At 35.7% G+C, this 26,089-nt stretch overlaps 2 protein-coding genes across 4 annotated transcripts; one reads left to right on the top strand and one right to left on the bottom strand.

The window, feature by feature from the left end:
- The first annotated feature begins 1,105 nt into the window (after nt 1–1,105).
- Nucleotides 1,106–25,647, top strand: alpha-Man-IIa (alpha-mannosidase 2). 3 transcript variants are annotated; one of them, XM_019062032.2, is made up of 21 exons: nt 1,106–1,439; nt 2,380–2,573; nt 4,339–4,398; nt 4,952–5,035; nt 5,686–5,833; nt 6,591–6,762; nt 10,136–10,276; nt 11,072–11,232; nt 11,763–11,949; nt 12,085–12,262; nt 12,840–13,024; nt 13,699–13,896; nt 14,078–14,351; nt 15,451–15,605; nt 15,997–16,209; nt 16,962–17,143; nt 17,817–17,947; nt 18,338–18,490; nt 19,587–19,709; nt 20,294–20,569; nt 21,532–25,647. In XM_019062032.2, the coding sequence occupies exons 2-21, from the start codon at nt 2,454–2,456 to the stop codon at nt 21,685–21,687; spliced, it is 3,297 nt and encodes a 1,098-aa protein (XP_018917577.2). In that variant the 5' UTR covers nt 1,106–1,439; nt 2,380–2,453; the 3' UTR covers nt 21,688–25,647. The 3 variants fall into 3 exon arrangements, with proteins under 3 accessions (XP_018917577.2, XP_018917576.2, XP_072161687.1); XM_019062031.2 differs by having other exon boundaries at nt 2,286–2,573; XM_072305586.1 differs by lacking the exons at nt 1,106–1,439; nt 2,380–2,573; nt 4,339–4,398; nt 4,952–5,035; nt 5,686–5,833 and having other exon boundaries at nt 6,606–6,680.
- On the bottom strand, nt 5,049–13,692 carry LOC109044340 (uncharacterized). The gene is made up of 3 exons (XM_019062033.2): nt 13,198–13,692; nt 6,992–7,161; nt 5,049–5,434 (listed from the first exon to the last, which is right to left on the bottom strand). Exons 1-3 carry the CDS (start codon nt 13,251–13,253, stop codon nt 5,211–5,213), a joined length of 450 nt encoding a protein of 149 aa, XP_018917578.2. The 5' UTR covers nt 13,254–13,692; the 3' UTR covers nt 5,049–5,210.
- Nucleotides 25,648–26,089: the final 442 nt, after the last annotated feature.

Here is a 26,089-nt window from a genome sequence, read left to right as displayed (position 1 = left end):
AAACTGACATTCAACAAGGATCCAACAGAACGTTCAAAAAAAAAATGAGTAGTGCGATGTTAGGATGCACAGTGATTTGGTAAGCATTATAGGCCGCGACAAATCTTCAAACACTCGTTCTTCGAAACGTTCGCTTTTCTCGGCAATTGATGGGCGATGTACGCTCGCCTGCCTCTCAACATATCGAAGGCGTAAGTCCGCAATCAAATATCTCGTTTGCGGTGTCTGAAAATCTCCGCCTCAAAGTAATTTTTTTAAAGGAGAGCAAATCGACATCATTCCTTGAGGTTTTTGCAGAATTTTCTTCGCAAAGAGAAGAAAAATCACGGCAGTTTTAAAGAATTGCCGTTGAGTCGTTTTCCGTTTAAAAAATAAAGTATGACAGGAAGTCTGCGACGTCGCAAACCGAGTAATGTGATTGACTTACACCGTCAGCGGGCTCATGTGAGAAACAACTTATATGATGCCATTAATTTCCATTAGTAGATGAGTGCTTTAATGTATAATGGTTCCTCGTTGCAAGACTTGGTTCAGTTGTTTGTATTGTTGTATTTTCCTAGTAAATGTTAACAACTCGGTTCCCTGCATAACTGGATTTTTGAATTGAGCGAGAATACAAACAAACGATGGTGGGAGAAATTTCAAATTAGTAGGCGATTCCGTCTTTCGTTGACAGGATAGGCATTTGCCGCTTGGTAAGCGTTTTACTTATGGTATACCTACCAGTGATGTTACCAGTGTATCATGATTTACTGATATCACCCAATAGGGATTTTTCTTGCCGTTGAGAAATGTAGGACCTGATAAAACTTCACATATTTTAAAATTTTACCACTTAAATATTGGAGAATATGTTAATATCTCAAGAATCTTAGGATTTATAGCCGTTATAAGCCACCTATGATATTGCAAACCGAAGTAAATAGCGCGGTTTCTTCTCCTCTTACGTGATAATGGGTCTCCGTCGCGCGAAACCGCTGTCGGCAAACTGGAGGCAAGCCCGCATTTTTAAATCTCCCGCTCCTTTTTCAAATTAAGCGGCAAAAAGAAAATCTATTTTCCCGCCCGTCCCCCCTCCTTTCCATCATCCATCGCTCTGAATTTTTAACCTCAAAACTGTGTAAACAAATACAAATCGTTATCTCCACTTTGGCACTTTTCTACAAAAAATTAGCTTCCTAATACGTAAACAGTTTTTACCGCATAGTGCATCGAATTTTTCGTGACGCAGAAACGTCCTGGTCAGTTGCATTTCTAATAATACAATTCGAATCCATCGCAACGAAATGCGACTAGAAATGATAACAGTTTCAAGTTGGATTCTCCCTTTATCAATTTGCAGGTGTGCCTTCGCTGTTTATCAGTGAATTTCTTGGAATGCTGTTTCGTCCACGTCGAAAAGCCGGCACCTAAGGGTCGTTACCCAAATAAAATCACAGGTGAACAACTATTTGTTTGATTTTTCTCTTCCTCAATGGGTCATTCCAGCATTCCGTCACGAAGAGAGTGACATCTCACCCACTTCAGTTTCATGCTGTCCAATATAATTTGCAGAAGAGGCACTTTAGGATTAAATTTGAACTCATTATGTCCTGTATTTAATTCTTTTCTGGGCAACCTTGTTTATCTTTGCGTGACTTGTACTAAGCAGTATCTTTGTACATCTCTGGCCTCTGCCATGAAGAGCTCAATTTTGGGAAAGAAAGGAACCCACTTCAGTATTTCAGAATATTATTTGTCAAACACATTCACAGAACTAATGAGATCGTGAGTAGAGTCTGTACATAACAATGATTCCGATGACCCCACATTTTCATCTAAAATTGTCTGGTAGAGGGCAGAAAAGTTCACTTCTCAGCCCTTTTTTTTTGCCAGCATGCTGATTATTGAAATTGACAGATGAAGCAATAGACATAGGGAGAATGGAGCGATCCTATTGGTTGAAACGGGTGGTTCCAATAGACTAAGGGAGGAAGTGATGGACTAACTATCGGGTCTCTTGTGGGTTGCTGTTAGTTAGTCTACTACCTACCTCGTTTGTCTATTGCAATCATCCGCCTCCACCAATAGGACCCCTCCATATCTCTTTTGTCTTCTTTGTCTGTGGCTTTGTCTATCAATTTCAATAATCGGCCTGCAGACTGGCATTAAGTTCGATTTCAGAAGCTTATTGCGCTTAGAAGGTCACCAGGAATATCATATTCAATTTTATGGAAATTCAGCTGGCGCTGAAATTCTCGGTGTTACGTCGGTAGTCCTTTTGCCAGCTAATATTCTGTTTTCAGGTTTTTGCCCAATGGAAAAAAATCAATTGTGGGACCGGCCGAGTGCTTGAAATTCTAAGATGGTTTGATACCTACTGCGACTCTTCTGTTCCAGACAAGCTTTGCTCTGATAAGCTGAGCATGTAAGCCTGTAAACTACTTGGTTTCTCCAGCACTGCCTCCGCAGAGATGAAAATAAAAGCAAGGATAGCGGTGCTCTCAATGACTCTGATAATTACTGGTTGTCTCTGCTACTCTCTTATTGTGCTCTACACGATTACTGACTCAACTCTCGGCATCAAAGATCCGGTATTCCTCTTACATTTAAAATTCTACCTTTATTTTGATTATTAAATTATCATACTCTTCTGTGTAAGATTTTCAAAAAATTCTCTCAAAAGAGTATTACTTAGGGTATTAGGTCAGAGAAGTATCACAATTGAGGAGGGTCACTAAAAGAGATCCCTGAAAACATGGGTGAGCTCATTTCTCCGAACTAATCTGGGCAGTTAGTTCAGATAGCTGCTGCTTGGAGCAGCGAGCACACCTGGAACATTTTGCCGCAATAAGAAAGAACGCTGTACTTATAAGCATTCAGAGATATCAAATTTCCCCGAATAGAACATGTATTTATGAAGAAAGTTGAGCATATTTTCCCTTGAAATTTTTCGATGTTTTAGAATACAAAATTGTCTGAAATTTTTGAAAAGAAAATATTGCAATTTTCCTTGCAAATATATTTGTTTCAATTGAAGGAAGTATGGCAACGTCTGGCCCAAACTCTCTTTTCTAACACGGCAGTATTTTGGATCCTTCTTTTGGAACTCTCCTCAGTTGTTTTTTTGGAATGACAATCATCCGTCAATTTTTTAAGACTTGAAAAGTAGGTAAAAAAAGAAATAGGAAATCTGTAATATCACTAACTGAAGCACAGGGTTTTGTAGTTGTACCATCTTTGTATATCCTTGTCTTCATAATGCCCTAGATCGTCCATAGTACACAATTATACAATAACAGTGGAAAAACAAGGATGAAAAAACAGGAAACAAGGCTAAAAATACACAATTTATGAACCCGAAACGTTTCGACTCAAAACTGAGTCATTTTCAGTCGGAAACAATAAAATTTAAAAGAAAAAACGATAAAAACCTGAGCCCTACATGGTGGCAGCCGGGATCTGAAAGAGAAAATTGATAACAAACGAGGCACATCGATGCCAGCACCAATGACCGAAAATGATCGAACCCAGTTCTCCCCAATTTTATTGTTTCCGACTGAAAATGACTCAGTTTTGAGTCGAAACGTCTCGGGTACATAAATTGTGTATTTTTAGCCTTGTCTCCCGTTTTTTCATCCTTGTTTTTCCACTGTTATCATTGTCTTGGGCTGCTCTTAAAAATTTGTATCTATTATACAATAATCGGTCTCATTGTTACGATAAAAAGCAAAACTAATATGCAAAATTAACTTATTAAAACCTACGCATGTATACTGCATGTATTCTCAATACATCACGCTCAAGCTTCTAAGCCAAAGAAAAAAAAAAGAAAAAAAAGTTAAACTATCATCTTCGTTTAAAAAATGCACTCTTGAAAAATCTGTAAAGATAGACTTCTCAATTTCTGAGAGTTTTAGCTGTGAAAAGTCCTCCGTCATCTTGATGAATTAATAGGCCACCAGACAAGGTCTGAACTAAACAGAAATATCACATGTTTTCTCTTTAAAATTTTAAGTAGAAAATAATTCACACAAGGGGACTTCAAGAAGTTTGAAAAAGGCTCCTAAAAGCTATATCAACAAATATTTTTAGCGCAGATCATATGGAAGTCAGATTTCACAAATGATGTGATTTATATTTTTGTCACAATATTAATTGTAAACACTTATATTTTGTTTAGGAGTTGATTTTCTAACCTCCGAATGAGTGATTCGTTTTCCTCTTGAAATTTAGAAAGGGGAATATATTGCGTAATGCTTTAATTCATACCTTGTGCGGTGGCCCATTTCATTATTATCTATTATATCTTCAAATATTCGAGTCAATCATTATTGTGTCATTAATCTCTGATTTCAGCTACCGAATGCTGAGCCTGTCGAAAATCCTGACATTTTTATTCCTCCTCGTTTCCAATCGGTAAATTTGATTCATAATTTCGTTTTATTTTTAAAAAATGTCCATCAACTGCCTCTAAAACCATTAATAATTTCCTTGATATTAATTGAAAATCAAAAGAACAATGCATACCGGAATAGTTTTGCCAGCACAGAAAATTATCAAATGATTGATAATAGCAGAGTCTATCTCTGGTGCTCCAACCTGATCAAGAGAAAAATCCAAGATGAAAGGTCGCCGAGGACTTTGACTTCTTTTTTCCAAAAGAGGGAAAGTGCAGCAGGAGGAAAGAAGGAGTTGGTTATCTCATGTCGTCTTAGACTGTTTTCATAGTTTGAATGTAGTTTGGTTTTCTTAAGCACCAGAGCCAGTTGTAACATACTTCAATTTTAATCGACAAGAAATCAAATCCATATTCATTTAGGATATTTTTTTTTCATAAGTTTATGATGGTACCTGACAGTACGCTCATCCCTTGGTCATGTTTGCTGGAAAGCTCTTGTGTTGCCAACATATTATGTACAAATGTCCTTAAGCATTATTAATTCATCTTCATTCTCTTAATTTTTTACAGATAAAGCCGCATATTGTTAGCAGTGATGTTATGGAACCAATGAAATGTTCATTTTTCAATGAAACTCCTCGTCATGATATTAATGTGAGTATCTCCACACATATAATGCTCAATCATTTACCATATTTTTTAATATGAGACATTTTTTTGCTTGGTTTCTAAAGCAATCCAAATTTTTTATAAATGCAGGATTTTTAATTCTAAAAAAAAATTATCATAAAATATAGTGAATGAAGCAACGTATAAGGAAAACAGAGAATCAAGCCCGTATACAGGGACAAATATTTTGCATAATAGTGGATAGGAATTTTGAAACATGTAAAGTTCTAAAATTTCCATAAAACCTGGTTCCTCTTAGCTGTGAAAAATTGAGCACTGTGGAATTGCAGCAGTAGAGTTTCAAAACTTCTCCCGATGATGTGGAGTTACCACTGAGATGCACTATTTTGTTATTCATTTGCTCACGATTCTTCATTTGTAGACCTTGGGAAAATATAAGAAAACGGCAAGGTTTTTACAATTTCAGGGAGATAAAAGCCAGCTGTGTTGCAGTCATACTGTCGTGTGAAGAAAGGAGAGAGCTCAAGAACACTTAAAAATGTATGCACAAATTAATTACTTCATGAGCCTTATATATTTCTAGAGTAATTTCAATTTTTAACGAAATTTTGAAGCTCTGTTGGTTTCTTTGAATCATCAAATGTCTCATCATCCATTTTCACTGTTTCCGTCAGATGCTGAAAATGTATCATGAAATGAAGTTTGACAACACCGATGGAGGAGCTTGGAAGCAGGGTTGGAACGTCTTGGCCCAACCCCACCGGTGGACACCAGAAAATAAACTCAAAGTGTTTGTCATGCCTCACTCCCACAACGACCCAGGTATCACGGTTTTTATAACTCAATAAAAAACTGACTAATAAAAACAGTTAAAAGTTTTGCAGTGCTAAATTATTTTTTTTTAAAAAAAAATTTAGTGCTGTAAATGTTTTTTACAAAAAATGTGCAGATATTAAATATTATTTGAGGGTCAGCCCATCACTGTGAACAATAATTGTACAAGACCAGGAGATCTCCTCTCGGCCAGTATGTGACCCATATCCCAAGGAGCGGTCCCTTGCCACACATTCACTGTCAAACGAGTCACAGTGAAGGTTTTTTGTCGGTTAAGCCAAGTCATAACTATCATTGTGACCAGCTAACCAGCGGAGAACTACAGTAAGACCTCGATTTTTCGGATTTCACGGGACTGGAGGCCGAATCCGCTAAATCGCGGAATTCGCTAAATTGCATTAGTCGGTCCTGCTGAAGGGACCGGAGGATCGATCCGTTAAATCGCGATCCGATAATTCGAGGTCTTACTGTAATTGTAAACCACCAACTAAGCATGTTACAGGTAGGAAGCGCACTCATGGTGAAAGTCTGCGGATAATTTTAACTTGAAGCGTTCAAATCCTGTTTAAGTAATCTTGCAAAGCATCATAGATCGTTTAATTGACTTGGATTTCCTGAAATTCATCTCGCTTAGTATGTAGATTTTTCAAGGTAAAATAGAAACTACAAAAGAAAATTGTTTTCTGTTTTTCATTGATAATTGCTGCCTCCTGAGTCTTCATACTTATGTTGCATTAATTTTCAGGGTGGAAAATGACTTTTGAAGAGTATTTCAAACATCATACAAAGAATATTCTCGATAATATGGTGGTAAAGTTGAAGGAAGACCCTCGGCGTAAGTTTATTTGGGCAGAAATTTCGTTCTTTTCGCTTTGGTGGAATCAAATATCGGAAGAAACGAAAATCAGTGTGCAAACGTAATTGACATTTTTCACTATTCATTTTATTCTTATCTTTTCATGATATGCATGTTACTGTTTCTTACGGCATTATTACCTCAAATGGGTATCAAACCTCCCGAGGAAGTTCTCATGAACTCGCTAGATTCTCCTCATATCCAATGCATGTGTTGCTATGATGAATCTTCTTGCCTTTTTTACGGTTACATTAAAAAATGTCCAAGATTAATAAAAAGAAAAAGCTTACCTTTCAGCACAACACTCATTTTTTTATTGTCTAAGAACAGGTCCCATAACCTATAACACAGAGGTGGAAACCAGAAGTTTAGCCTTTCCCTCTCATTCGCTACTCTCCTGGACAAACAAACCAGTGTCACTATCATCCCTTTGCAGTATTTGATGTGCATGTATTCAATCCTGTAATCAGAAATCAAGATAAAAAATGATTAAGTGTATCCTCTCTTCTACTAATCATTCATTTACTAAAGGGCTTTTTTTTCTAGCCAATCAGAAGTTCAGAATATGGAAACAAGCATTATGTATGTTTCGCCCGTACATAGAATTCCAAAAAGGCAGCCTGCTTCATGTTTGAAATTAACCCTCTGAACGCAATAGCTATGTTTATGCGAGCCTCTTAACCTAACTTCAATCGAAACCTGAGTTTGAAACCAAGGTTCAAATCACGGCATAAACGATACGGAACTAACGAAATGTAGGTTTCCGAAATTTGTGTTTGAAACCTTATTTTACACTAAAGACTAGGTTTTCGCACTCCGCATAAACGAACCGGAGGTTGAAATTAGTTGAAATTCGACTTCAAATGCGATTTTCAGGTGCGCGATCGGCAATATGGCGGATTTATTATCATAACGTTCGTAAACAACTGGTGCTTATCTCACGATTTAGCTTTAATTTTGCCATTATTTAACATTTTTACAATAATAATTTTACTTTAATTGTTGCTTCAGCACTTTTACGTGATTCCTTCAGTTAAATGTGGCTTATTTATCCTTATTTAGCTAAACGTAGGACGTTATTTTCTAGTGAAGGTGTTTAGTGTCAGATGGAATCCAGGCTTATTACTGCTTTTTCAGATAATTCTTGCAACTCTAATCAACATTTTATGACCACAGAAGCAAAGCAAGCAAAGAGCTTTACAGGCTACAATTGAGTAATAGCCTTACCTACCAGTTCATCATCTGCGGAGAACTTTTTTACCGTATCCACACGATTTGCCTAGGATTTCAAGATAAGGCACCCTGCTTCCCTTTAAGTAGTGCACCGAATTTTTTCATTTCAATCTACCGATTAAATCTAAAATCTGATCCAATCAGAGCTGTGTAGCTCTTGAATTTGTGTGTTATCCATGTATCTATTTCCTGGTTGTCCTACTGGAAGTGTGACTCCAGCCACAACCGTGACCTGCTGACTTATTTCTTTGATCCAATCTCTAGTAAATGATGACTCAAATTCTGAAGCCATCATTTATTGAAACTAGTTCAAAGTTATTGCTCCAAAGTATCGTCACTCTTCTCATACTGATGCAGAAGGAAGGAGATTCTTCGGTGAGTGCTCTGTGATCCAAGATTTTCAATTTGAGATAAGAATAAGGTTTTTAGTGAGGCGTGTAACAATTTTTGGTCGTTGAACCACTTGTCATAATTGAGCTTTGGCGTTAGAGATGCATCAACTGTGGAAAGTGGCTCTGCCTGTGCAAAAATATCTTGTGACAGCAGTGAATGTTAGTAAATGCGCTTTACAGATAGACTGAGAGCTCCAGATTCCAATCTACCTGAATAATTAAATTCAGAAGGATTTTTGAATTGAGTTCATATCGAATCTCAGTGGGAGAATAATATACAGTCTAAGCGAAAGAATATCAATGGTAAGGTTGGGTTTGTGTCTTAGGTTAGTGAAATGCAATGGCCGGTTCTGAAATCTTGTTTGTCAGTTGCTCTTTACATGAGTCACCTTTGAAAATCAAGTTTAAGAAAAACACACATAGGTAGGCAAACAGTGGTAGGTAGCTTGCCTATTTTCTTCCTGTCTTGCTCATGGACTCGGAGAGCAGTCGGAAAGAGGGGTGAGAAACAGGATTTCAGCGCGTGTCTCTGGGAATGTGGAAATTCAAAATTTGTGAAGCGTCACCAGTTTGTTGAGATTGTCACCGTCCGTTGCCTCAAGAGGATTTAGACGCTTCTGCTTCAGCGATACATTGTTGACCTATCAATATCTGCTTATTTTGATCATATCTTGAAGGAGGAATTCCCATAAGTATATCCCGATTCTTTATTTGTTTCACTACAATAATGGCAGACATACAATCTTTACAACAGCATGGAGTGAAGGTGCGGTGCTTTACTGGATTAGCACTCCTACACTTTCAATGCCTATATCTACCTATTGTAAGATCATTAGAAGCTCAATCAACAACATGATGAATTTCTGCGCCTGCCATAATTATTTTTAACATCACTAAAAATTACCTATGGCAACTTTTCTGAACTCAGAATATAAGCTCGAGCATGATTTGGAGGGTTGTTGAGATTAGGTATTCATTCAATTTTAAAGATGAACTAAATGATTAAACATCTACTGTCATTTTTCCAACTGTTGCTCAGAAAGTCAGTAAAAGCTTTTCTAGTGAAGATGAAGCCTCCGCTTATATATTGTGGAAAAATTGAACATACACAGGATAAAAGAGTAATACCTAATAATTTATTGAATCAATTCATAGTGGAAAAATGAAGTATAGCTTGTGAAAATGGCGCCAACATGAAATTCAAGTTCAATCGAAAATATGCGCATAAACAGCGCCAAAATCGGAAAGTTTGATTTCCCGCGAAAGTCGGGTTACAGCGCCCGCATAAACCCGACGGAGGAAACTTGCATTACAAACTCGGGTTTCGTGAAACCCCGGTTTCGAGCCTCGCATAAACGTAGCTAATGAATCCGTTAGTTTAACTTGATGTTTTTTGCTACTTGAATCAAACATTAATGCATGTCTCGGCAAAAATTTTGTTGGCTGCAGTCTACCACGAAATAAGTGAATACTTCAAAATTAGCTAAAAATGATGTAAATAATATTCTAAGCTCCAGCTTTCTGTAAGGTGTAGACTGTTAAAGGCAAAGCACAAATTATGTTCTACCGTATTTTCTGTTTTTTTACTTTGCTTTTTTTTTCCTTGTTGCCTTTTCTAGCTTTTAAAATGGTCTGCCCAAATGGTCTCATTTAAAATATCTTAGAATAAAATAAGCTGTGGTTTCCATGGTCCTAAGGGCTAAGGGCACTTTTCGACTTAGCATCATTCTCAACATGGTTTCTAAAAACTGCTCTTTTCATCCGCGTATTTCCATTCAGCATGATCATAATGAAGGGTTATGCTTTCAGATTGCTTCGAAACCGCCAGCTAGAAATTGTGACGGGAGGATGGGTAATGAACGACGAAGCCAATTCTCACTACTATTCCACTCTCCAGCAGTTGACTCATGGCCATCAATGGCTCCATGACAACTTGAATTACACCTCAAAGTAAGTAGATCACAACTCGGTCAATCTCCCTTTCCTTGCCAAAATTACCGACCAATCATTAAAATCCCAAGAGTATCGCGTAACGCTTGAGAGGTATCAGACCCTAAAGTGGTCAGGGATATATTACCACGTATACATTCCATATTTGGACCAAGTTAAACAGAAAGGAACCAAGCCACATCAGCTGTTGCCAAATTTAACAGGGAGATTTCATTTTTTACGAGAGAACGTCTGCGCAGATTCCTTTGAAAATTTTAGGGAATTTGTTTTGTATTATGGAAAAAATTCACTGAAATTTGCACAAAAATCCGCACAACCGTTTTCATGTAAAAAATGAAATTGCCCAATTGAATTTGGCAATAGCTGATGTGGCTTGGTTCCTTTCTGTTTAACGCGGTCCATTTTTCAACACAGCTGAAATTCATCACTTGTAGCATCAAAAAGCTTAGCAATGCCTCTTCAAATTGTTTCACCAATTATTTGTGATGGTAATGAAAAACAATAATTTATCCAGTAATTGAATTTTTCCAGTATTTTCAAAAGAGTCAAATGGCATCAAGGGACAGTTGTTTTTTTAAATTTTTAGAACCCTCAAATTCTCTCAAAGTGAGACGTAAGTAGAAGGAATGCCCAGGAAGCAAGTACATATTATAGAGCAAGCGATGAGAGCATCGCCTCCTGACTAGCTGTGCTAATACTTGAACTGCTACGGAGGAAAACTTATCTTTGATTTGTTTGTATTTTATTATTTTTCTTTCGAAAACATCTGTTAATTTTTCTTTTCTTTTGCCTCAGAACCAGTTGGCAAATTGATCCGTTTGGTCATAGTCCTACCCAGCCATTTTTGTTGAAGAAAATGTTCCTTGAAGGTGTCCTCATTCAAAGAACTCACTATATTGTCAAAAAATATCTTGCCAAGTACAAATCCCTGGAATTTCGTTGGACCCAAGCATGGGGTATGAATAAGAATACATAATTGTCTTTTCCTCTCCTGTTTATATTTAGTTATTTCATAGCATCTTCTCTGATCAGGAACTGAATTTATTTTGTCACCAATTTAATAATTATTCCTTTGAAATTTTTGGCGTTATATCAATGTAACAGTATGTGTGTCAATAACGGAAAAGGCTTTTTAAGCTAACAAAAATAATTACAATCAGGAAAAGTCGATTAATTCTTTTTTAATTTATTAGCTCATTACTGTAATATTTGTTAATGTGTCCATGCAAGCAGTAATCAATTTTACAAGCAGTGTGGTATTAACTGTGAGCACTTTTAAATCCATTTGAAATCAGTCTTTAATTTTAAAATTCAAGTATGCAGTTAGCTTTCATAATACTCTAGGATTAGTCTGATAAAGTGTACTCAAGTTTTACCCAACCCAGACTCAGAACCGTTCTATTTAAATTGTTATTTTTCCCGCCAAGATTGACTGATCAAATATGCAAGTCTGGTAATTGAAAATGTTTTTACCCTCTTTTTTCAGACAATACAGAGACAACTGGTCTCCTTACTCATATGATGCCATTTTACAGTTATGATGTACCTCACACTTGCGGACCAGATCCCAAAGTATGTTGTCAGTTTGATTTTCGACGACTCCCAGGTCTAGGAGTTTACTGCCCATGGAATATCCAGCCGCAGGCAATAAACGACAACAATCTTGCTTACAGGTTTGTGTTTTTTTTGACAAGTTAAATTAAGTGCTCTGATTTTTATAAAACCTGCCAAAATATGCAGTGTTTCATTTTTTCTCTCTATCTCTCTCTCTTTGATTTTTCACATAAAAATTTTGTCCTCTTTGATAGGTCTGAGTTGCTACTAGATCAATATCGAAAAAAAGCAGAATTGTATTCTACAAGGGTTGTGCTCGCTCCGTTAGGAGACGATTTTCGATATGACACAAGCAAAGAATGGGATGTCCAGTACACCAATTATCAGAAAATGTTTGACTACCTCAATTCAAATCCAAGCCTAAATGTAGAGGTAAGTTACCGTATCTCTAAAGTTCTGAAACTGATTTTTTTTTACACCAACATTGTTAAATAATTTTCCCTACCATTATTAAATTATTTGATTTTAGAATTCTGCAACACTGTAAAATCTTATGCTAGTAAAAATATTAAAACAAAAACTATGATACATCAGTTTTCTGTTGAAGTAAAACTTATTTGAATAGTGTTTTTACATTTTCCAGTTTCAGCGTTGCATTATTTGTTGTTGACTTGCTCGAATCCTACTAATAATGTCAACGAATGTATAAGTCAAAAATGGTCTTTGTGGTAAAAATACAAACACTCTCTTTAAATCTTCTAAAATCCTTGAATAAGTTGGACCACAATCGCCGTAAAATTGAATAAATTTTGCATCTTCAAAATTTGAAGTAATTTCCCAAAGAGAAAATCATTTTATTTTGAATTTAATGCATATTGGCAAAATCATCAACAATTTTTCTTAAGAACACATGCTTCACACTGCAATCAGTTTGTAGACAAAGTTATGCTCCAGAAAATGTTTCCCTTTCTACTTTTGGTCTATTTTAATTTTTTTTTTCTTTTTTCAGATTCAGTTTGGCACCTTGTTAGATTATTTTGACGCCATCAGGCAGGAGAAAGCCACAAGCAGTTTTCCCAGTCTCTCTGGAGACTTCTTCACGTATGCTGACAGAGATGATCATTATTGGAGCGGTTATTACACATCTCGTCCCTTTTACAAGAGAATGGAACGTGAGCTTGTCACATACCTTAGGTAATTAAGTGGTAATCATCACTGATCTGATGAAATAATGCATGTAAAGTGTTACTAAAAAAAATGTAAGAGTTTTGGGAATATGACATGGGAAAATAGGGCTGTTCTATCGGTTGTCGGTAAGCTACTGAAACAATTCCGTTAAGAAAAAGTTACGATATGAGCGCTCTTACCGATAGGGATCTGAGTTTTTGGAGCTGCCAAAAATAAGCTGTTGCCATTTGTACATCTATTTCATGTGCCGCCGGGCCAGGCATTCTGCCAAATCGACACATGGGGCAACAATGCATCGAGTGCGAGCTCTCAGAACTCCGATAAGGGCGGCTGTTAATGATGTCACCGCCACTGTCTGTACTGCCACCAGTTTCGGTAAGAGACGATACCGATAGCGCTCCGGCAAGAATTCGTTGGAACACCCCTATGGGAAAACGCCCTTATATTAGTAAAAGGATACATACACAAGGCAAAACAAGATTTGAAATAAGATGAGATTTTAGATGAGACAAAGGGGAAAAAATTGAAAATTTAGTCCACATGTCAAACTATTGGCCTAATGGTGATTGAACCCCATTGCAATTTTTTTTTAAGTGTCTTTTAATTTTTCTTGAAACTTATGTACAGCTCCAGAAATACAAGATAATTTGAGTGTAAATAGTCATCATTCCTTATTCCAGGTCTGCAGATATGATTTTCACTCTAGCGTGGAAGATGTTTTCAAAATCAGCTCCTGAAAAAACTGATTGGCTTCTGCAATCCGGACTGAAGATGATGGAACAGTTGTCTCAGGCACGCAGCAGTTTGAGCCTGTTCCAACACCATGATGGTATCACAGGCACTGCCAAAGATTATGTCGTCATTGACTATGCAGACAAGTAAGTTCGGTTTATTATTCTGCTTCTCCGAGCCTTGCGTCTGCAATTTCCTCTCAAAGTAGCCAAACAGTTTCTACTGGCGTTAAATCATGTATAATTTAGATAATCATGAAAAAGTTTTGAATTTTCGGGATACTTTATACTTTATTATTAATTAATTTTCTTACATCATTTATTTCAGGATGGTTCGAGCCATGAACATGTGTAAGAATGTTATCCAAAAATCAGCGTACTTACTTCTCACGAATGAAAAAGTCTCCACAGACCATTTGCTGAACTCGGAAACGATATTTTTCAACTTGGACGATTCGCGTAAAACCTCATCTAGTCTATCAGATCGTTTCGTTATTTATCTATCAAGAGACAACAATATTCAGCGAATTGTTTTATTCAACTCACTCTCAAGGAGACGAAAAGAGCTTATCTCATTGAGAGTGTCCTCTCCAGTTATAAAAGTAAGCATGTCACATCTCTTTTTCATGTTTTTCTCTTCACTAGTTCTCTCTGTTCTTTTTAAAAGTATTTATGACTGAGAAACAACTTAATCAGCCAAAATACACATAATAAAAGAACAACTTAATTTGGGGAAAAGGCTGCAAATAAAGAAAAAGGAATAAACAAAACCCGGAACGTTTCAAAATAATAACAATTTCATTATCAACCGGAAAATAAATTAAAAACAAAAACGAGCCGTCGCTCCGCTGTAATTGCGAGACCGAGACTCTCGGTCTCGCAATTACAGTCGGATTCGAGAGTCTCGGTCTCGCAATTACAGCGGAGCGACGGCTCGTTTTTGTTTTTAATTTATTTTCCGGTTGATAATGAAATTGTTATTATTTTGAAACGTTCCGGGTTTTGTTTATTCCTTTTTCTTTATTTGCAGCCTTTTCCCCAAATTAAGTTGTTCTTTTAGTATTTATGACTTTTACTCTCTTTCCATCTCGGCCAGTTAAATTCTCTTATGGATTCTTTGCCTCAAAATTGAGGGCAATTAACAAGGCTCTCTCCAGATATTTTCTATTTCAGTGGATTATTTAATTGCATAAGAATAATTAATCACCATAAATGAAGTGATATTTTTCTGAAGGGCTCAAAAGTCAAAATACAAGCTTTGAGATCAAAGGGGAAAACTGTACCATTTGGCGTGCGCTAAATCTTGTAAGTCTAAAAAATGTATACATCCGAAGAATACTTATTGAAACTGGGCTCAAAAGATTGAATGGACACCAAATAGTACACTTTCTCCCAATTTTACGAGACTTGGATTTTGGCACTTGGGCCTTTAATAAAAATATCAGTTCAATTTTAACTCTAATCTTAGAGGTTAGGGGAGTATCAGTTGCTCAAAACAGTTGATCAAGAGACATTTTTGACATTCTCAGGTCGAAAATATTTGTGTTTGCTGTGAACTAATCAGTAAAATACCATAAAAAAGATTTGATAATTTATAATTCAAGAAAAACGAAGAAAATGTACCCTTCCAAATCCTAGAATGACTTCTTCAATAACATATCTTCATAATTTCTGTACTCAATTTCTTATTATGTTTTGCAGATTGTTGATTCTGTTGGAACTGAAGTCAACTACCAAATAAACCTTATTTGCCGATCTGGTATTTTACTAGCACAATGCTATGAAGTATTCTTTGTCGCTGAAATCGATGCTTTGGAGCTGAAGACGTATCTTGTAATGACAGCTGAAATTCAGAAGTAAGTTGTCATCAACTATCACTGTCTGTTTTTTTCAGCAACATTCAACATTGATGTTCTCAAAAAAATGCGGGGAAGAAACTGCCTCAAAAATTGTCCTTTTTTTAAGTCAATCAATGTGATCTGAAATATTTAAGGGAATTACTTACATTCCCTTTGAACTTTCAGAAATTAAAAGATAAAAGAAAACAGATAATGAAAATGAACGGAGTGAATATGACTGTTCATGCACTAATGTTGTCTGCTGCTAACTATTTGAAACACACCAGAAAAAATGTGATTGTACCCCTGTAATATGAACTGACTCCCTTCTTACATAATTATTGTCCTCTGTGTATAATTTAAAGGTTTTTATCCACCAGTCTATATTTTTTTGTCTTTATCTTTACAGTGCCAAGAAAGCGCGTTTGAAGGTCTACAACAAAAACACGGACATCGAAAAAGTGATCCACTTCATGAACTTAGTTGATGAGCATGACACAGGCAAAGAGTTCCTAATCCAAAACGACAACATTGCAGTAGCATTTTCCAGTGATGGATTTTTGAAAGCTATAACACTGAAAAACAAGAAAATCACCATGCCAATTCATTTGAACTTTATCAAGTAAGGGAATTTATTCACTCTTTCCTTCACAGATTCAAACTTGGTACAATTTAAGGTCATTATACAGTTTTTTAGATTCATTCAATCGTTTATTAAGGGTCTCAAAAGCTTCCCCAAAAGAGTTGATTTTTCTCATTTGCGTTAATATTGTAACCAGGAAACCATGTGCTTAACCTTGAGAACCAACTTTTCTGATCTTGAAAAACTTCAGTTCATCGAAATGTAGAAGTCTGCTTTCCAATTATCAATGCCTTGATGCTTGTTTCACCTTTCATTTAAGAGTCATCATAAAAATTTGAATTTTTTAAAAAAAGTTCCAGGTTACCAGAAGAATATCATTCAAATTTGTCGTTAAATGATGTAGGAAAGTGGCCACAAATTACTTCAAAGTCCAATTTATCAATAGCTCCACTAACCATATGATTTCTTCAAAGGACTGCACTTATCCAAACTTATTTTTGCCCCAAATCTTTTCCTGTGCTATTTCAAACTTTCAAAGTCACTTCTCTCAAAATGCTGAAAGGATTTCATATGGAAAACCAAAAAATTCCATTCCATGATATTTTCCTTAAAAATAAAACGATTGGTTTATAAGCATACCTCAATTAATTAGAATCGCTGTCTTGCAATGATAAAGTCACAGATTGAAATACATTTTTCCGACTTAAAGCAGGCTGTCTGCAACTCTTCAACAGTTTTTTACTGCCGTAGCTATTTTAATTAAATTTATCCCCATTTTTCTTCACCTGCAGGTACCGTGCAAGACTAGGACAAGAGCGGAGCGGTGCGTATTTGTTTTTGCCTGATGGTGAGGCTTCAACAGTAATGGTCCATCGACCTGTAATAATTGTTGTGGAAGGTCCCGTTCTATCTCAAGTCCATCTATATCTAGAACAACGAATGGTCCACACGATTGAAATTTATCATTTCCTAGGTAATGTTTTAAAATCCAAAAATATATATCATGAAATTTCTGGTTAACTAAGAGCTGTGCTCAAATCTTCAGTGAGATTTTGGATGATAATAATCTGAAGAAGAGGAAATGAAATACTAAACAGCATATTAATCTCAAGAAAACTCGTAATGTTAAGAAATAGTTTTCTTTGTCAACTTGCATCTTAATTCTCGTCGCAAAAATTCCAAAAAACTTGTGATTCCAGGTAACTGATATTTCTGGATGAAACACCATTAATTTTCTCCAATCCTTATAGTTTGCCAGTAGATCTAATTTATAGGAGCCTTGAATATTCTTCTGCGGACTTAACAGGGTTGCCACAGTCAGGGAATACCGGGAAATGACAGGAAATTCTGAAAAGTCAGTGAAAACCTGGAAATGTCATGGAAAATGACGAAAGTGTCAGGGAAAAATTGTTAATCCCCTCGTGCCTCTGTTAGCTTTCTCGAATAGATTTGATGTTCAGAACAACAAATTTTGCTTGGAAACTATTTCAAATTATGTCTTCTTGGCGCTATGACTTATCTTCAATTGTGAGGAAATTTTACTCAAATGTATCAGGGAAATGTCAGGAAATTTCATTTTCTAAATTTTGTGGCAACCCTGACTTAATAAAACTCCATTTTAATTTGCTTCTTTTTATTTTCACCAGGACCTGATGAAATGTTCATTGGCATCCAGAACATCATAGACTTGAAAGCAAGCAACTCAGAGTACGCGATGCTGATATCAACAAATATCCAGAATGATGATACATATTACACGGATCTGAATGGCTTGCAGGTAATCATAAGGCAAATTCCAATAAAAATAAAGATAAGAAATGCTAAAATTACATAATTTCTGATTAGCTTGTCAATACCTTAAAAATTGTTTATTAAAGCTGAAAAACGTTCTGGCTCTTCGAGGGCACAGAATGTTTTTGAACATAAAATTGTGTTGCTTTCATGCTTCTTAGGGAATGTGAATAACCCAAGTGTACAGGTATACAAACACGTTCGTAGTTTGACATTTTCTCTTAAAAATTAATAATTCTTATAATTTTCTTTCAAAATTGTTTAATATATTGTATTAAACAAAACCACTACTCTAGCTTCAGCTGAAAAGGAAATTATTCACAGAGTGAAATTACATTCATTGAGGCAGTCGAAGTCATTGAGATGTTTGTTGCAGATGGTGAAACGGCAACGATTCCAAAAGCTTCCTCTTCAGGCCAACTATTACCCGATGGCAAGTGCTGCTTATATTGAGGACAATCGTTTGAGGTTAACTCTACTGTCAGCTCAACCTTTAGGTGCTGCGTCCTTGAAAGAAGGACAATTGGAGGTAAAATTTTGCACAATAAATTGAGTATTCACTTGACCTGTAACATGAAAATTAGTATCGTTTAATTTTACCAATTTATACAAAATCAATAAAATAAATAAAAATAAAATGTCTTGTTTGGACAGGAAAGTGGATCTCAATAATATACGCAGTGACTAATGTACACATATTGGTCTTGCAATATATGATGGACATCGGCCAGTAAAACCTAGATCAGCAACGTTACTGGCAAGGCAGTGGTATTGAGTCTCTCAAGCTTGAGTCTGTTGAGTTAGATGATGAATAGGCCTGTTGCAAACTTTTGCTAGAGCAAAAATAAGAGTTGTTTCTTATAGATGATGTTTCAAAAATCTCGACGAGCGCATTGGCAAACTTTGAAACGCACCCTTAACTTTACCATTTGCGCAAGAAATTTACATTTTTTTAAGCTTTCCGCTTCAAAAAGGATACTACGGCACAGGTGAAGATTTCGTTAGAGAAGTCGTTCCATTCAATCCCTGCTCTACATGACCGACGCTTTCCCTTGCAAGTTGAAGAGAGCACGAGGTCAATCAAGGCAGATATCTTTCAACGTGAGAAAAATGTGAATGTAAACACGCTGATTGTTATCAGGTGGTTAGAATCAGAGTCCCATCACATGTTTTTTGGCGGATTGGCGTCGGCTGTGTTGAATATTGCGTAGTATCCTTGTGAGCAAGGGTTGGATGGAATGACTCCTCTAACGAAATGTTCGCCTGTGCCGTGGTATCGTTTTTGAAGCGGGAAGCTGGAAGAAACGCAAATTTTCTATGCAAATTGTGAAGTAAGGAGTGCATTTTAGACTTTGCTAATACGCTCATTGTGACTTTTGAGACATTTTCTATGAATAACAACCCTTAATTTTGCTCTAGCAAACGTTTGCAACAGGCCCATTCGGTAACTTGAGCTTTGAGAGTCTTGATTGGTGATGAATGAGTAATTTTTTTAAGTGTAGATCAGCTCACTCTAATATCTTCGGGCTCTGTTTTTTATTCTTGTAACTCAGCTTTTCTGGAGCCTTTCCTTGATGTACCACCCTCTGTTGTCAGATCCTAAATGTCATTCTCTTCCTGTATAGGTTATGCAAGACAGACGTCTTATGCAGGACGATAATCTGGGGCTGGGACAAGGTGTAACTGATAACGTTCCAACTATTAGCTTGTACAGACTGCTTGTTGAACAAATAGATCTCGCGTGTCATGTAAGTATCTGAGCTATAATATGCATCAGTATGAATTTTTATTGATACTTACCGTTGATCAGCCAATTTTCCTTGTAAAATTCCGAAACGATGCTGAACGTCATTGCGTACATAATGTAATTTGATGTCATTCTATCAAAGATCTCAACAATGTTGAAGGGCAAAGCAATCTCAATTTTTTGCTATTAATTATTATGTATAATTCAATTTTCTAATCTTTCTCAATTTTAGCTTAAAAATAATTTTAAAAATGAAAATTAAGGTGGAAGCGACTTATCAGATAGTAGTAAATTAAGGCGTGATTACCAACTACTTTACTCACAGTGTACCAAAACTTCATTTATGTAAGGGTTGTAGAGATGTAATAATTTTTTTTACATTGAAAACTGCTTGGCTTGGACCAAAAAAAATTGATGAAAAATACTCGTAACTCTCAGAAGCCTGCAAAAGCATTCAATTTCATTAGATCAAGCAAGTGTTTGAAATTGAGATTAGAACCTCAAGGACCATTTGAGCGGGTAAAACACTCGTTACCATAAGTTCATGAAGACTTTTTTATCATTAATTTATTTTTCACTTTACAGAGGCGGCCAGCAGAAAGCCATGGTGCACTATCACTAGCAGCTTACGCTGCCCTTACCTCATTACTATACCCGGCGACCAAACTAATATGGAATTCAAATTCGGCTGTAGCAATCAGCCAGCAGATCAGCCTAGCGGACCACCCGTTCCAGCCGGATCTGCACATTGTATCTCTAGTCACAATTAAAAATGATGGTGCGCCACAGGCAGGGCTTGTCATGCATCGAACACACTTTGATTCCTGTGTTACTCCAACTGCGCCTCTCACGGACGGATTGGTAAGTTTCACATTGTGCTTCTTTACATCAAAATTACAATTGTTAAAGTTGGAAAATGCTTATCTTCAGTTCAGCATTTTGAAATCTCCGATTATGTTTTAATTTTATGAAAGGAATCTAACTCTTTGAGACTCCCCGTGAATATTTTTAAATGAGTGAAAATAATCCTCAAAAAAATCTCAAGAAATAATGTTTTGATTTTTAAAAAAACTCTTTGACAGATTAAAACATCTGCAGTGATTTGCGATAATGCAATCAGTAGTATGCATTTTCCTCCTTTAGCCATTGATTTATATTGAGGTGGGCCTTGGCTTGAGACTAAAATAACCCCAACCAGATATAATGAACTCATGCACACTCCTGCACTTAATGTTGTAATTATTCACACTTTTGAGAGCCAAAATGGAAACTTTCCTGAGAATTCCTGATCCTGTTCTGAGCTTTTCACTTTCCTGAGAAACTGTGCCTCCTAGCCTCAATATGTTTAAACATGTACTGTTGACGAAATTGGTTCTTAGCATCTCATTTTGTGATCTTTGTGTGTGTTGCTGTGTGATCTTTCCATGCTCTGATAAAAAGACTTATATCGATCATATATGTGAAGTTACCATATTAATGGAACCATTATGTTTGTGGAAGCAAAGTTTCAGTTTAGAGGATTAAACGCTCAACTTTTGCGGGCGAGCCTTGCTTACAGTCTGGTTCAATCAAAAAGTTCGATCTCAGGTATGACACGTTTAAAATGTTGGAAACTCAAACTTTCCGCACTTATTTCTTTATCCATACGTCATTTTGGATGGTCCGCTGGCCTTCCTCTTCAAAAGTGATAGCACGACTCCGAATGACTTATTATTGATGAAGAATTAAGTGAAGAAAGTTTGAGTTTTTCAGGTTTTGCGATTCCCATTCCATTTAGTTATTTTATTTATTTAAATTGAAATGTTTTTTTCATTTTTCCACAGGTGAACTTTAGCCATATTATTCCAATCAGAGATTCAAGAGCTGCTCAGGAGACAACGCTTGATTTTATTCACAGGAAGAAATCGGTTTCTAAATCAGAGTACAGTTCCTGGCCTGTCTGCATTATGGATATGGTTGCGTTTTTGTTTGCAACTTAGCCAAATTTAAGAATGAGAGAATAATCAGAAAATGTAATTTTCTTCAGGTTTTTAAAAGCACTCAAAACTTGAAGCTTTGATGATACCTTGATTTTTTTAAATCTCAGCTCATGGTGAGTCTTTTTATCACAAAATATCCATTACCTAAGTTGGAGAATGCGTATCTCAGAGTGCTACATTATAAGTCTTTGCTGGTGTTTTAATTTTGTAAAGGGAAGTCAAGGAACAGTTTTAATTTTAATTTTCAGTGAACTTCTTCACTCATTCTAAAAAATCATACAAAATTGCAAAAAAAGCACATTTTGATTAGTTTTTCATGGGGCATATTAAACATATTAAGAGATTTTTAAACGTTGCAATTGAGATATGTCTTTTCTGCTTTAGCCATGGATATTAAAAGTTAATAATAATACAAATCAAAAAATTTGTAGATCCAATTTAATTTACAGATCTTTCAAAAAACATTCTATGTTACTTGTGAGAGCTTTTCAATTCACAATGGAAATATCACCAAACAAAAAGTCTTAACCCTTTATCATGAGTATGATCAAAGTGTCTCGAAAATCATGTGCTTTGTCAACAGTATTTTCACTCCTCAGCAGTGCTGCTTTAACTTTGCAACGGCTGAATAGCTAAGGCCCTTTTGTGGTTTCTAGCAAAATTTGTGATATCAAAAGTTTACTGCTATCTTTACAGTAACAATGGTCATCAAAATATGGATTAGAATTTTGAGGATATCCTCCATCAATGTGTGAGTTGCTTGCACCACATAATTGTGTTTAGATGAATTCAGCTCATAAATTAGAGCTAAATACTAAGTTCCGTCCAAGTGACATATTTTTACATCTATTATTAATAGGAACCTATTCTTTCTAAAAGCATAGTTAACGGAATGATCCGTTGAATGGATCTTTTAACATTTTGCCTTTCTATCAGCTTAAATTGCTGAAATAAGATTCTGTTACTAGTCGTTGTTTTCAAAAAGGCTGTAGGTCCATTAGTGCTAAATTTTGAAATCAAGAATTATAACAGATCCCGTTTCGTTTTGTTTTTTGCTCTTTCCGTGCTCCATAATCTGGGACTCTGCAAAGACAATCATGTGAAACGCAAGTGATTCACCGGCAGCAAAATTTGTGATATCCGATGACTATCCCCACAATCACAGGAGAAGCGAATCAACAGATTGCTTTCTCGAGTGTAGTTCGATTTCATTAATTGAGTTCCATTCATGCATTTTGTATATGCAAATAGTTATTTTTTATGGTTTAAGCTGAGAGCAAGGAAAAATGTTTTTTTCATCATGCTTAAAAGTTAGTTTCATTGCGTTATTGGAGTTGTGTTCCATTTGGTGAATTATCGGTGCGTTTTTTTAGTAAATCTTTAGTGTAACTCATAATACCTTCTTTATTTGCTGTCTGTGTAACAGCGTTTCCCGCATAGATAAGTTAATTTTGTGCAAAATTTTCTCAGCTTTGACGTGGAATTCCAGTGTGTGCTGACTTTAATTTTGAGGAAGTCTTTAGGTAATCTTTGGTACTTTTGGCTGTGTTTCATACCAGCAAAGGGTCAACTGCTCATAACACGGAAATGAACTTCAATGTTTGGCTCTCAAATTCAAAATCATAAGATAAATTGTGATGAATGTGACGAGCAAAGACTATCCAAAAATAAAGGAGAAATAGCAATAATTGGAATCTTGATGGAAAAAGAAGAACTTTGTGCATAGATAGGAAATTTTTAGGAGAGTCATCATTGTAAAGCTGTGTTAAAGATTTTGAACTCAAGAATTCAACGGAGTGTACTCTCTAGTGATTGGAGAAATACTTTGCAAGGGGTGTCGTTCTTTTTTGTGCAAGTAGAGGGCATTAAGTTGACCTTTAATGGAACCAAACCCAACGCCCCAAAAAAAGGGCTGGAAGCAGGCCTTCGCGGAAGTAACCCTTTCTAACTTTCCATTGCCTCTGCACCCTCCACCGTGAAATATTTCATTCTTCCCTCACTATTCTTAGCTGTCTCGGTTAAAATGTATTATCTAATTTGATTTTTGTGTTGTGCACAGTTGACCCTTTGTACTTGTAAATAATTTTTGTCCTTTTTTGTAAATAATAGAGAAGTATTTAATAGTACGCTCAAAATAATAGGCAATTCCCAGATAAAACCTAACAAGACTTTTGGGTAATCTTCTTTCCTGAGAGGAGAGGCAAGTGCCTGAATAATTATTTTTCCTAATCGCTGTAAATCACTTTACCATGATAATCGGGTAAAATAAGTATTTCTAATACTTCACAAGATGAGAAACTAGCTTCTTATCTTGAAATGTTTTCCTCTTTTGTTTCCGACCCTTACAGTCAAAAATGAGCTGTCCCTAGTTTAAAATGAAAATTTCAGTAAAAGAAATTTCAAGGACTCGATAGCTTTGTATCATGCCACTTCTAATACCCCTATTTGGTTGGACACCAAAAATCGCACAGTATTCTTTTGTTGCATAAATAATATCTGAATTAAAATACACTTAAAAATATCACACTCTTGCAAAATGTCTGTTCATATTTTAATTTTGTCAGACAATTGTGAGGTGCATTGCTGCCAAAAAGTCCCACTGAACGTATTAAATGTAGGTAGACATCTTGTATTAATGCATTTATGCATAGCCAAAGTGCTTAACACGTATCGGCATTTGTGACATTGCAGATCTCCTAATACTTTATTTTTTCTTTGAAAAACCGGTCAATGTAACTTTCTAATGTAATTTTCTAAAAACTTTCTTGATGTTTTGTCTCCGTAAACAGAATATTCTGTATTTGAAGCTATAAACTTGGCTCTTTTCTACTCAAAAAAATAGAATAGGAGCGGATATTTTGAAACATCGCAATAGAGACACTCACTCTAACCATTGCTATTGATTCTGCTATAATACGCGGAACATTTTGAGAATACAGCTTGAAAATGAGAGGGATCCCGGAGCAAACTGAACTCACAATTAGTTTGTTTTATGAGAGAGCAAAGAAAGTATTAGTGGATGATCTGTAACTTCGCAATACTACAATGAGTTTTTTGAAAAAGAAAAAATATGAAAAATTTTTGATATGATCTCAATTATTTAGCTCATTATCTCCGCCTCTGGAAGCACTCTCTTCCTCAATGTTAATAAGTTTGTAGTTTTTTACTTGATTACTTTGCATCAAGTACTTAACTTGCATGTTGTTTTTACCTCTAAGACTAAAATTATCTCCTGTTAATTTCATTCTTGATAATTGTCGATTGACTTGATCGTGAGTAACTGATATCCAAAAAAATTATGAAATTTTTCACCTCACCAGTTGTAACTTTTTCTGTGTATCCCTGAAAAAAGTTTCTGAGGACATTGGATTCTAGAGGTTTGAACCCTCAACTTTAGTTAAAAAGTGCTGTTTCTAGAGGATGAATATAGGTAGATTAGAATCAGCTGTTATTGACAGCAAGAAAAGCACTTCAAATTATGTAATACTTCACTCCGCGAACAATTTTCTGTGTGATGTGATTTGAGAAAAAGAACTTACAGTCTGAAAGTGGAGGCAGTTTAAATTTAAACTTCATATTTTTTGTGAGAAAAAAGTTAAAATATTTTCATTTATTTTAATTACTACAAAGCGAATGGATCGCTAAACTAGGTACAATTTCAGCATTCTAACATGTGTTTTGTTTTAAATTTTGATGAAAAAACGTTTATAATAATGTTTAAATTCGCACCTTGCCGAATGTTCCATATGAAGCACTATAAGTAAGACTAACTTTTTTTTAATGTAATACTTCTGTCAATATTTTCAGTTACTCTACTGTATTTTCCCTGTAATTTTTGTTACTGTACAAAATTCTCAATTATCCCCAAATTCACACTCATAAGCACAGCACCTTTCTTTTGAATTTTTTCAAGTATTATAAAAAACTTTGATGAATAAAAGTTGTTTTCATTACATGAAACGACTCTATGTCTCTGGTTTTATTCCACATAACAATATTTTCTAGTTGTTTTATCAGATGTTAAGACTTCGTTTGATTATTCTTTTGACTGGATATTAAGGTCGAGTCTTTTGCATGAATGGCCTCTCTTTCATCCAAAAGCTAAAGATTTTATCTGAGTTTACCTTAAAAGATAGAGACTTGCAAATATCTCTTGTAAACCCAAGAAAAAAATGCCTTAAAACAACTTAAACTGCACCCCTACATAGTTAATTCCCTGTAATTTCATTTGTTTGATGATAAGTTCACACTCCTTTTTCATGCAAATCTTTGATTATCACGCACAGGGGATTAATTATCGTACTTTTCTTCTTTTACTTTCATGCACTTTACTTGTGCACATATGGTCGCTGGTGGATAAGTGGAGTCTGACCCTACTGGCAGTGACTTTTAAGACTTCAAA

This window comes from Bemisia tabaci, chromosome 10 (genome assembly GCF_918797505.1).
Source record: "Bemisia tabaci chromosome 10, PGI_BMITA_v3".
In the NCBI taxonomy this organism is placed as follows: Eukaryota; Metazoa; Arthropoda; class Insecta; order Hemiptera; family Aleyrodidae; genus Bemisia; species Bemisia tabaci.
Note: the sequence above shows the minus strand (reverse complement) of the source record. Positions and strands in the feature narration are given on the sequence as shown.